General features: G+C 34.8%; 1 protein-coding gene across 18 annotated transcripts in view; it reads left to right on the forward strand.

Moving 5' to 3' along the window:
• PUS10 (pseudouridine synthase 10) overlaps window positions 1-13585 on the forward strand; it is an 85766-nt gene that overhangs the window by 52055 nt on the left and 20126 nt on the right. For all 18 annotated transcript variants that reach the window (XR_015136860.1, XR_015136859.1, XR_015136861.1 and 15 more), the window contains 5 exons: window positions 5150-5184; window positions 8402-8513; window positions 10653-10714; window positions 11009-11054; window positions 13107-13171. Coding sequence is in view for 13 of the 18 variants with exons in the window: in XM_086326777.1 (XP_086182903.1) it covers window positions 5150-5184; window positions 8402-8513; window positions 10653-10714; window positions 11009-11054; window positions 13107-13171 (320 nt within the window). In the remaining 5 variants the exon portion in view is untranslated. The remainder of the gene's footprint in view (window positions 1-5149; window positions 5185-8401; window positions 8514-10652; window positions 10715-11008; window positions 11055-13106; window positions 13172-13585) is intronic.

Here is a 13585-nt window from a genome sequence, read left to right on the forward strand (position 1 = left end):
CCCAAAGAGTTGGCTGTTGTGAATAGTGATGCTGTGAACATAGGGATGCATGTACCCTTTTGAATGATAGTTTTGTCCAGATATATGCCCCAAAGTGGGATTGCTGGATCACATGGGAATTCTATTTTTAGTTTTCTGAGGAACCTCTATTCTATTCTCCATAGTGACTATACTTAATTTACATTTCCATCAACAGTGTAGGAGAGTTCCTTTTTCTCCACATCCTCTCCCAGTGTTTGTTACTTGTAGACAAACAAGTTTGAGTTTGTCTCAAAAAATGAGTTTCCTTTTTAATGACGGTCACTCTAACCAGTGTGAGGTGGTAACTCATCGTAGTTTTGACTTGCATTTCTCTTATAATTAGTGGTGTTGAGCATCTTTTCATGTGCCTACTGGCCATCTGTATGTTTTCTTTGGAGAAATGTCTGTTAAGGCCTATTGCCCATTTTTTAATTGAGTTGTTTGGGTTTTTTGTTGTTGTTGAGTTGTATGAGGTGTTTGTATATTTTGGAGATTAAGCTCTCATTGGTTGCATTATTTGCAAATATTTTCTACCGGTCTTTTCATTTTGTTTATGGTTTCCTTTTCTGTGTGAAAGCTTATAGGTTTGATTGGGTTCCATTTGTTTATTTTTGTTTTTATTTCTATTGCTTTGGGAGACTGACCTAAGAAAACATTGAATAATTTATGTCAGAGCACGTTTTGCCTATTCTTTCTTCTTGGAATTTTATATTGTGATGTCTTATGTTGAAGTCTTTAAGCCATTTTGAGTTTATTTTTATGCATGATGTGAGGATGTGTTCTAACTTCATTGATTTACATGCAGCAGTCCAACTTTCCCAGCAACACTTGTTGAAGAGGCTTTTTCCCAGTTTATATTCTTGCCTCCTTTGTTGAAGATGAATTGACTGTAGGTGTGTGGGCTTTTATTCTGGGCTCTCCATTAATCTGTATGTGACAAGTGCCATTTTTAATGCTTCCCCCCATCTTTCCTTCCTTCCTTCCTGCCTCCTCTGCTTGAACAGCCTCAATTCCTGGCCTTACTATAACCCACTTTCATTGTTTGCTGGTAAATGAGCCCCCAGCTCAGAACTCTAAGATTAAAAGCCATTCCCAGGCATAGAGTTTCCGTGATATGTATATGGGTATATGCTTGTGTATGTGTGTGTCTGTCTGTGTGTCTCTGTGTTGCCAAAGTACACAAGCACTTTAGTAAGCACGTTATTCAACTACCCCATTTAGCAAAGCTGAGTCCAGGATTAAATTCTGTGGGTCCTGAGTTTTCAGGAGGTGACATGCTACCTTTGGTATCAAATTTGATTAAACTTGATAACTTTAAGTGGTTCTATTGGGGAGGAAGAATTCAATTTCTTACTCCAGAGAAAGAATTTTTTCCACTGACTAAGGAATGGAACATTTATTAGAAGTATCTTGGTGACCTGAAGGAGAGAAATGTACTTCTTTTACCTCAGCAGAAGTAAGTCCATGGCATTATTAGCACGTGGTAAAATTGAATAATTGAGCAACACTGACTACTTTGGGATTCAGCCTTCCAGCCCCTGCTGTGTGATTAGTTCAGTCCAACCCTGCTGGCATGCTTGAGCAGGGAGCCTGCAGGGGATTAGAAAGGGAAAACCCTTTAACAAATCTCAGGTACTAAAGACATTTGATTTAATTTAACATGTTACACATGGTAATCTGGTTTCCCTTGGCAACCTCCACCCTACACTACTTTATAATCAGAGGATGGCAGGGTAGATTACAGATCTACCCTGGAAGGGACCATAGAGAACAGATGTCAAAAGAGGAAATGAAAAGGTCACTAAAAAAGGACAGAAGAGTCTGAGTCCTCTGACAAAAAGGACAGATAGTTCTCTATAGTGCAGGTACCCAGGAGGGTTTCATTGATGAGGGAGATTCCAGGACTGCCTACAGCAGAGTAGTCTGAGATGTGAAGGAAAGGGATCAAATCTCGTAAATCTTTAAAGGGATAATAATTTTATTATTTGTGAATTACAGATAAGGTTTTAATTTAAAAATGACAATAATAGGTACCATTTATTAAGTACATGCCAGAAATCTTACTTGATTCGTTGCATATATAATTTCATTAAATCCTTATCATATCTCTGCAAGGGGAATATTAATATCCCTTTATAGATGAGGAAACAAGTATTTATTGATCTCTTAAAGTATGGAGACTGAAGACAGGTGGGGTAACATTGACTCCAAGGTTTCAACTTTAGGAGACCATTATTTATTTTTTCTATGAGCTTAGAGTCCTAGAAGTCTTAATAGCCCCTGTCACAGAGCAGTATATCCACTAATGTCCATTAATGGTGACCTTTAGCCATCCAGAAAAGTTTAAATTACAGTCATCTTTAGTCTTATTGTTGTTCAATTGCTTAGTCATGTCCAACTCTTTGCAACCCCGTGGACTGCAGCACGCCAGGCTTCCCTATCCTTCACCATGTCCCGGAGCTTGCTCAAACTCGTGTCTGTTGAGTCTGCCATCCAACCATTTCATCCTCTGACATCCCCTTCTCCCACCTTCTATCTCTCCAGCATCAGGTTCTTTTCCAATGAGTCAGTTCTTCACATCGGGTGGCCAAAGTACTGGAGCTTTAGCTTCAGTCCTTCCAATGAATATTCAGGATTTATTTCCTTAGGATTGACTGGTATTATCTGCTTGCAGTTCAAGGGGCTCTCAAGAGTCTTCTCCAACACCACAGGTTCAAACTCATCTTTGGTGCTCAGTCTTCTTTATGGTCCAGCTGTCACATCCGTACATGACTACTGGAAAAACCATAGCTTTGACTATATGAACATTTGTCAGCAAAGTAATGTCTCTGCTTTTTAATATGCTGTCTAGGTTTGTCATAGCTTTTCTTCCAAGGAGCAAGTGTCTTTTAATTTCATGGCTACAGACACTGTCTGCAGTGATTTTGGAGCCCGAGAAAATAAAGTCTCTCACTGTTGCCATTGTTTCCCCATCTATATGCCATGAAGTGATGGGACTGGATTAGTCTTTTGAATGTTGAGTTCTAACCCAGCTTTTTCACTCTCCTCTTTCACCTTCATCAAAAAGCTCTTTAGTTCCTCTTTGCTTTTTGCCATAAGGATGGTGTCATCTGCATATCTGAGGTTGTTAATATTTCTCCTGGCAATCTTGATTCCTTGATTCCAGCTTGTGATTCATCCAGCCCTGCATAGAAGTTAAATAAACAGGGTGACCATATACAGCCTTAATGCCCTCCTTTCCCAACTTTGAACCAGTCTGTTGTTCCATGTTCGGTTCTAATTGTTGCTTCTTGACCTGCATACAGGTTTTGTGGGAGGCAGGTAAGGTGGTCTGGTATTTCCACCTCTTGAAGAATTTTCCATAGTTTGTTGTGATCCACACAGTCAAAGGCTTTAGTGTAGTCAATGAGGCAGAAGTAGATGTTTTTCTGGAATTCTCTTGCTCTGTCTATGATCCAGCAGATGTTGGTGATTTGATCTCTGGTTCCTCTACCTCTTCTAAATCCAGTTTGTACATCTGTAAGTTCTCAGTTCATGTATTGTTAAAGCCTCGCTTGGAGGATTTTGAGCATGACCTTGCTGGCATGTGAAATGAGTGCAATTGTGCAGTAATTTGAGCATTCTTTGGAATTGCCCTTCTTTGGAATTGCAGTGAAAACTTACCTTTTCAGTCCTGTGGCCACTGCTGAGTTTTCCAAATTTGTTGGCATCTTTGTCTAACTCTCTTATTTTACACACTAGGAAATTGAGTGCCAGACATCTGGTAAACCCTAAAGCCAGGTCTTCCAACTCCTTAATTTGTGTATTCCACCATGACCATACACTTTCAAAGAAGGCTTGAGTAAGTGGAAGGCAGGAGGGAAGGGGTCTTGCAGCACTATAAATGATATTAGTTTGAGGTAGCGAAGTAAACAAACTAATAGATTGGAAGGTACTGATGAGACATTTAGGCACTGGGAACAGTTATAATTCTTATCTAACTAGTGATTAATTTATTCTGCTTAGCTAATATCTGATCAAATTGATGCACCTAATGTTTCTAAATGATCATAAGTCTTTAGACGTCTCTGGTGCCCTACCAGCCATTTGAAGTTTAAAAGGACATACGAACAACAAAAGCTGTCTCTCCAGGTCTTAAAATGGGTGTGACTGGCCATTTTTGAGGCATGTAGAAGCAGAGACTACATGTGGTGTTTTGTTGACTTACACATTTATGCTTCTGTCACGTTCACCAAATGCCGTATATATGAGGCAGGCCATATATTACCTTTCTTTAAGGTGAAAACTATGGAAGTCTAATAGCAAACTGAGAAATCTTGGTGCCACACTTAGTATACAAAGCATTTTACATGAATTTCACTAAATCCTCATAACAATTGTGATTGTAAATGTTATTGTTTTCGTTTAGGCAACTTTTTCCGTTTTTTTAATCCTTCCCGGAACATTTCCCCTAGCATTTTATTGTGAAAAATTTCAAACCTATATTAAAATTGAAAGAATTGTACAGTGAACACTCATATACCCACTTAGATTCTACACTTATTTTTCTATATTTGCTTTTTTTTAATACACCTATACATTTATCCACCCACACATCTTAGTTTTTATTATATTTCAAAGTGAGTTATAGACATTAGTACATAATACTCCTAAACACTTATACGTGGATATCATTAATTTGAGTTAAAAATGTTAGCCCTATTCAAAAAACAAAAACAAAAAACTGAGTCCTTCAAATCTATGTTTTGGGGACATAGAATATACTCATTCAGTTTGGGCTTTCCCCCATGAAACAGTAAGATATTTTAAGAGAAAAATGTGAGCCACCCATATTAAAAAACACTTGTTACTTATTAATGAGAAATAGAAATCTGTGGGGAGGAGGGGGATACCCCTGTTGAATTCCTAGGCCACAGCAAGCCAGTACTGCAAATGAGGCATCTTACCTCATTTCTGATTTTAAATGAGATTGAGGTCATTGCCACATTTCTGAACAGTAAGTCCTCTTCTACAGGGGAGAGTTTGATTAGCAAATTACTTAAGCACCTTAGTAATGATATTGGAACCAAATTTCAATGAACATTTTTCCCTTTTCTCTTCTTTCTGGGTGTGACTAAATTGCCTACAGCATGCTGCTTGGTTGCTGGTAAAACAGGAAATGGGGTAAGTAATTTACATAGGGAATTTTTACTACCATTTAAATTTAAGCTACTTGATTCTTAAAGTACTTTTACTATTACTCTTTTTTTAAGAGTGAGTTCACTAGCTACTAGAGAAATTGGCACAAAGAAAAATTTTTATTTTATATATTTAGGTATTAACCTTGTTTAACTGGTTTATTGCACAGCATATTAGTAGTCTCATTTTTTTGGTAGATTTATCATGAACATAAATGTATATTTTATAATCATTATGCATTTATATAATGTAGTTTGGCAGCTAATTTTAAAGGAACACATTTTATGCTGGTCTTAGAAGCAAAATTATAAACCTAATTATGCTGTAAAAGATACATAGTAAAGTTCTAGTTAAGGCAGAACAACAGTAAGTTTATACATAGATAAGACACAGAAAACATAGGTTCACAGTCCTTTATCTGAAACCCTAGGTGGCAAATGTGTCTTGGAATTTAGAATTTTTTAGACTTTGGCAATTTAATACAGCATAAATACCATATATGATATACCTCTCTCCTCTGGGGTAGTACTGTATTATCAAGCATTAATATTTCTGCAGTGAAGCATACCAATATTCACACCAATTTGATAAACAAAGCCTTACATGTTCAAGTCAGAGTTTGGTTGCCAACTGAGTTAAGGAAAAAGCTCTTTAATTTCCCAGAGCTTTCTGGATTTTGAAACTAAAAATTTTATACCAGTATGAAAAGGGCCATGTGACTCTTGGAGGGTCCTGTGTACTCCTGAAAGAAAACCACAGAGAGAAGTATAAATTTCTGTATCAGAATCTCATACTTGGTATTTTATAGAAAATTAATTCATCTGGCATTTTTGTGTGTGTTGTATTTCACATTTGCATTTTTAAAAGGGTAGTAACCACATATTTATCAAAGGTTTGGGGGTTCTGTTAGGTTATGTTAAATTAGTCTCAAATGCTTGTGATTCTGGCATAATAAAATTTGATCCTGTGTTTGAGAAATTTTTTATTAATAGCATAGTCAGAGCATGCTATTTTTCAAATGTTTCCAGTTTCCATCCTCCTTGCTTATTGTGGTTATTTCTTATTGAATGATTTTAAACCAAGGTTAGCTCTTCCAAAAGATCCTGATCAATATAGGGATACTAAAACAGGGAAAAAATGCAGAATGCTACTCTTTTCTCTTAATATCCCTAGTTCATTCTATAATAATAATGTCAAAAGGCTGTGGAGGGATTGCCATTAAAGAATTGATTCAAGGAATTTAGGAAAAAAGTGTATTGGATATTTTGGTTCATCTTTGCTTAAGAATGGTTATCCTGTTGTATGTGTAGAAAAAGTGATTGTAATTGATATCCTCATCATTAGTTATCTAACAGAGGAGAGGGAAATGCAGTTTCTAAGTATTAAATTGGTACTGAATTTACCTTAATGACTACTGATTCCTCTAAAGGACCATCAATCATAAGCCTAAGGACCTCTGTGAAAACATTCACCCTAAATTATATTAGAAAAGCTATTAGCCACATTCAGCTTGCAGGATTGAAAATCTGGCATTTTAAGTACTGTATTTTTGCCTTAAAGGTGAGGCTAAGGTTTCCAAAATGTCTGTTAACCCTTTCCTATAGTTCATTAATCTGGAAGGAAAAAAATACCTGTAGTTGAAGTTTTTAAACTGGAGTAAGGTGCTTTAAATTGAAATGTATTTCAAAAACCATGAAGGACCTAAAATATCAATTTTCTTAAACACATAATGAGTAATGTTTTAATCTGTTTTTAGGATTGGCTTTGGCTACAATCCTTTGTACTTTAGACTCTCTAGAGTCTAAACAGTTTTAAAGGGTTTTCCATTCTTGTGTTTTCTGTTTTCACCTTTTTATTCTTTAAAACGTGTGCTCATACCTTAATTATTTACTTTCAACTGTGATGCTGTTTTAATGCAGATATCATTAGTTAAACTGTTTGATGCAATGTCAAGATAGTCTTTGAAAATTCCTAAGATGTTTCTGATACTCAGAGAACTAGGAACAGTTTATGAAGCTTAAACACAGTGTATAGAGAAGTAATCTAATTTTTTGTCAGATGTAGGGCTTATCAGAGTCCTTCATTGTTAAACCACAAACCCAAAGCATATGAAAGCATTCAGTTTAACCAGTTATCTCAGCTGGATTAAAATGGGTAGGTCAGCTATTTCTTAATTTACATTTTTAGAGTAACAGTGGTCTTTATATTGTGTGTATATAATTATATTTTTAGATCAATTAAATTTAGCAATTAACAAAATTATTTTTTATTTTCTACTCATAGTTCATAGTGTCTTTTGGTGTTGAAGAATTAAATACAGTGGATATTGACTATATTGTCTTTTTTTTTTTTAGTGAAAATTGGATATTAGAAGAAATGATTCACAAGTTGGCCTAAACATCTCTTTTGTTAAAAAGCAGATCTATAAATAGCTGTAACTGATTTAAAATTTTAATTATTTGAATGACATGGGCCTGTTTATTAGTGATATTTCAGAGTAGAGCTGTTTAAATATTACCATATCATGTTTTTCTTTTCTTTCACTTCAGTTCCTTTCTATCTCAATTTTAGGTTACAAACTAAAAGCTAGAAATCATAATTGGGACTTCCCCAAACCTATTTATTGGCTATGAGTAGATTTGGGGGAATGTAAAATGTTTATTAAGACATGTATATGTTGTTAAATTAATGAACATTTTAGAGCACTGATGCTTTAGGATTTAATCTTCTTTACCAGTAAAGAGAAGTACAGCTTTTACATTGATTTCCCAAAAGTAAGTCCCCATTATCAGGAAGAAAGTAGATGTAAACATTTTTGGTCTGGGTGAAATTATTGTAATAGACAGTTTGTAATTTCTGAGCAATAAACAATCTTCTCTATTCCATCTTTCCATCTTCTGATATATATAATCCTGGAATCTGGCAATTCTATCTCAGAAAAACTCATTTGTATGCCTTTGTCTTTGAAACTTCAAAATTTGTCCTATACGCCATTTAAAAAAGAAAAAAGTAGTTTCTTGATTCTACTAGAATATAGGTCCATGAACTGAGGAAACTGTCTGCTTTGGTCTCTGCTTTCTATCTAATGTGTAAAATAGTGCCTTCACATAGTAGGCACTCTACATTTTAATAATCGCATAAATTCTTGCCTTCATAAAAATGATGTTTTTCATATCAGTGAATTAATTTTTATGTTATTCAGAAAGCAGAGTCTGTCGCTGGGAAGAAATGATATAGTTCAGCTAAAAGAAGCCTACAAATGGATAACTCACCCCCTGTTTTCAGAGGAACTGGGTGTTCCCATTGATGGAAAGGTATTGGGTCATCAGCATTGTTAATTTTATTCTCTGGTTTTACTAGTTTTACTTCATTATATGGCAGAGTTTTGGTTACCCAAAAGAATCTTCTCTTTCAATAATCCAATAAAAGGTTTTTAAGCTTTTACAGTTCTTAAATTGAGGTTAAAATCGAGATTAAAGTCTTTCTTTTTTAAATTTCTTTGTAATCAAGACACTTATAACAGGTGCAGTGTACCCTAATTGACCTTAAAAGGTTAGAAATGAATTCGTGCCTTTAAGTATATTTATAGTTTAATTAGACAGATTTACTGACATAAAGCTATACATAAATAACTATGAACAAGTGTGGAGTGAACTCTAGACTATTTAATTTTGGTTGTCTGTGGCTAGTCTTGTTTTCGAATATGTAGACAGAACCTGTTCAACTATAGGGAGCATGGGCTCAACCTATCCTGCCTTGTGGTATCTCAAATCCCTTTAATTTTAAGCAGACTGCCTTTGAAACCAGTACACTTCCCATCCCCTCTATTCCAGGGTAGACCTTGCTTCAGCCTTTGAAATGGATTGAATTTTAGGGAAGAGCTCAGTAGATTTCCAGACGTGGAAACAGGACATATTCCCAGCTCATCTTAAATTAGATTTTAATAGTATGGCCTCATTGCTTCATCATTTTGCTTGAAGGAAATTCCCTGGGTATCAGACACACCCCTATTCAAATAAAATCACAAAACCATCTTTCAAAGCTAAACAATTAAAAAATTTTCCTCATTCTGACATTATATAGCTGTTTCCCTCTGTTAGTAAGAATAAACTCTGTCCTTTAAACTGAATACTGAAAGAATAGAGAATAAAACCACTTCACAGATAGTATGAAGAGGAAATGAGGTGATGAAAGTACTTTGGAAATTAGAGAAGTCATTGATGCAAAATATTTTTACCTCAGATTTCAGTTTGAAGCACAGATAATTTTACATGTTGAATCAGTGAGAACAGAAAATAGAAAACAAAAGATGCAGTAATGTTCTAATAGGTTCAGCATGAATGAAGTTTTCTTAAGTAAAAGGAATATGTTGTAATTTTAACTTTATTTTGTTGATTTGAGTAAAACAGAAAAAAATTAGTCCTTCACTGTTGTGATTAAGAGCTGCTAATAGGCCTGCTGACGATCCAATGCAATCGATAAATATAAAATTCAATAAAAAGGAAGAATTATTATATGATATTTATATCTTTTTTTCAGTGTGAAATTTTGTATAATCTCCATGGAGGTCAATGTATATAGAGTATGAAATTGTGTTTCTTTGTGTGTACAAGGATATTTATTTTAGCATTTTAAAAAATGTTTTTTAAAATTTATTTTTAATTGAAGGATAATTGCTCTACAATGTTGTATTGGTTTGCCATATAGCAACACTGTACCATTTTTTAAAAATGGTAAAACTTAACTACAACTTAAATGTCCAGCAGTCCTTAGAGTTGAAAAGATGTTCATGATGTAATATCAACTGAATTAAGCAGTTTTCTAAATGTCTATTTAATATACCAAGAAGTACATATGTTTATATGCATAAAAATGGCTAGAAGGGAACATGTCAAACTGTTACTAGTTCTATCTCAGTGGAGTGAGATTGAAAACCCACTATTTTATAATATTATTATGTATTATATTTTTAATGAAACAAAAAATTAAGATCTTTCTTTTAAAAGTCACATCTATTAAAAACTTGGAGAACTTAATATTAAGAAAACCTCATACAGAGTTAGGCATGTGCGTAAATAATAGTTGCTAATTCTAGTCATAGTACTGACAGGAGTATATCTTCGTTTGTTTCAGTTACCCCTTTCCAATTCCCTGAGTTCTTATTCATCTTTGTATCTAATTTATATACTTTACAAAAAAATCATACAACTTTAATTTGTTTTAAACTTGTTTTTTGTAGGATCACTAGTGATGAGTTCTAGGAGTTAAAAAGAAAAAAGACTATTTCCTTTACAGCTGCCCTGTGACCAAGCTGATTTGAAAACAGTAGTATTTCCAGTTTTCCTTGTCACTTTTTCTGAGCCAATCTTTGAAAGTTAATTCTGTTTCCATTGATAAGTTGTTAGATGTTAGTTTCTTTTTGCTTATTTTTAAACTGTCTTTATAATTTTTAGAGCTTATTTGAAGTGAGTGTGGTCTTTGCTCACCCAGAAACAGTTGAGGATTGCCACTTCCTGTAAGTTACAACTTAACATTGCCAATTGTGCAACATTGTTAATACCTTTTGATTTTCATGAAAATAGTTTTGTTCTTCTTTCTAAGGGACCTATCAGAACTTGTCATGTCTCTGAAGATTTAAAGTGTGCTCTCTGATATGAGTCTAGACAAACCCATGTGGCTCATATAGGGATTCATTTTGTCCGCTTCTGATATCCTGAGTTAAGCAGCTCTATGTTGTATAAAATATTTGAATTTTATCCACCCTCAAATAAACTCATTAATCTTTTATATTAACTTGAATTTTGCTTAGACGTGCAATATGCCCAGATTGTTTCAAGCCAGCCAAAAACAAACAGGTAAGGATTCCTGCTTCTTATTCTTTATTGAGTTTTTTTCTGAGCTGAATATTCAAATTAACAACAAAAAGGATATGCATTAGAAATATTGGCAATCTATTATACTAAGAATCAGTCTCAAACTATTTCCATTTGCTACATTCATTTTTTTTTTAAACTCTCAACACCTTTGTGTGTGGCTCAGAAGTCATAACACACAAACATCATGAATTGTTTCCCCAAAACTACATCATCTGGGAAAGTATGTTTTCAGTATCATCACAATTCCAAACTTCTGTCTAATATTTGTTTTCTAGAAATTGGTATTTTGAAAATATAATCCAAATAAATTGTTTTATTTAGGACAGTCCTGAATTAATAGAACCTATTTCAGGCTACATTTGAAAAAGGGTTTTTTATTTAAACTCTCCTTTACTGTCTGATGTGAGCTGGCCTTCATGTTAATGAGAAAAAATAGTTAGCCTGTATTTTTAGTTTCTGTCATGCCAAGATGGAATGTCTGGCATGCTACTGACAGGTTTTCACAGCCCAGTTACTTAGCTGGTTTTGTACAGGCTCAGACATTCTCAGACATTTTACTGACCGATATTGTGGTTGTTAAACATAACTGATGTTTTGCTGTTGTGGTTGCTAAAAAGAATATGTTTATTGCCAAAAATACATCTTTTGGTCTTTGCTCTTACTTTGACTAATTGCTGGATCTTTTAGTACCTGGGGGAGATTGGAGGCTTGGGGAGTTTGTAACATTTGCCAAACCTTGTGCAGAAGTAATCAGAAATGCAGATCAAGCCTAAAACCCTGCTTCCCTCCTTTTCTCACATCATGGTACATCTAGAACACTTCCATGTTTGGCCAACACCCTGAGGTTAACAGGTGAAGCTGCTCTAAGTTGTGAGCAGTAGGCCTAGGGGTTCTTGTTGTTCCAGGCCCTTCCCCTCAACCCTCAGGACCTAGAAGGACCCGGGTACAGCTGTAGCTCACTGCTTTGCCATACCAACTGGGAAGTTCTGCCCAAATGACCTGTGAGCCAAGTTTATATAAAGATCTAGTTTTATTTTTTGTCATCTTTGAGCAAGTATGTAAGTGCCAGCATCAAATAATAGAGTAAGGAAATTTTTGTCAAACCATCACAGACATCATGCCATTTGGCCAGTAGGTGTTTAGTCTTAAGTGTAGTTTTCCTGCATTATGGCTGGGAATAAGTTGAATGACCTTTTGAGATTCTTCCAGGGTTAAGATTTCGTATCTTAACAAAGAGGCACTTAATTTTTAATTCTAATCCTATGACACAGTATGGTTTAGAAAATCATTTCTTTTGTTGCTGAACTATTTAGATATCTACATTGTTCCTATTTTCAGTCAAGTGTAGTTTTTCGTAACAGAAGAAATAATTGTAACTTATCATAGTGACCACATGAGTATGCACTAATTAGTTCTAGTATGTCTACCATGAAGTTTGGCTTTTCTTGTTTTAAAAAACCCAAAGTGGGACATTTGTAGTTGCCCTTCTATTCAATATAGTGGATTTTGTTTACTTTGTCTGTGGTTAGTAGTGATACTGAATTGCTGGATGTCAAGACATGCTAGTTGGCTCTGTTTTACCCCTTATCCTGGCAGCCAACTCCTAAATTATGTACTGTGACCCTGAAGGGATGTAGAGAAGAAAAGAGAGATGGGTCCATCTAAATTTCTTCTGAGGTCTCAGAAAAAATATTTGAAGCACATTTCCTGCCATGTCATCATTTTTTTGTATTTGAAAAATACCATATTTTGAGGGGAGTGGGATAGTGCAGTGAGGAAGACATATTCTGCTAGATCCACCTGATATTATAGACATAGCCTAAATTGAAGAGAAGCATCCAGTCACAGAACTGACAGTATGGACACTTGTGCTGTATTTTCTTTATTTTCTTGAAGCTATTAAGTATTTCTCCCTTTTAAGTATGGTTTAAAATGATTATAATTTCTCCAACCATGTTCTGTTTCAACTCTGATGTTTTCTTATATAGGTGATAATATGTTTTTTTTTTCTTTTTATTTTACCCTATATAGTCAGTATTCACTAGGATGGCAGTTATGAAAGCTTTGAATAAGATAAAAGAAGAGGATTTCTGCAAGTAAGTAGAAGTATAGAAACAAGAAATAATCATGGAATTTTAGAATAAAGGGAATGTTAGAAATAATCTGGATTATCTCTGAAACAAGACTGGATGTATTTTTGGGACCAGAATTGTGTCTTAATCTCCATTATATCCCTACTTCCTGGCTCAGTATCTGGCATGTAGTGATGTTCAATAAGTGTTTCTCAAATTAATATTTAGATTTATGAATCATGTCCAACTTGTTTATCTTTTAGAAGAGGATGACTTAGCGACTTTACAATAACATTGAGGTCCAAAGTGGAGGTTGACTTACCTAAGATTGAGTGTTGGATGTTGAGCCAGGTTTCCTGATTCTCCAGGCTAGTACTAGTCCCATTACATCCCTCATCCTGGATTTCCTGTTATTGTACATCTCCAGAAGAGAGAGGA

The sequence above is a fragment of the Bos grunniens genome, chromosome 11, assembly GCF_055505025.1.
Source record: "Bos grunniens cultivar Pamir isolate PY7600 chromosome 11, Bosgru_T2T1.0, whole genome shotgun sequence".
In the NCBI taxonomy this organism is placed as follows: domain Eukaryota; kingdom Metazoa; phylum Chordata; class Mammalia; order Artiodactyla; family Bovidae; genus Bos; species Bos grunniens.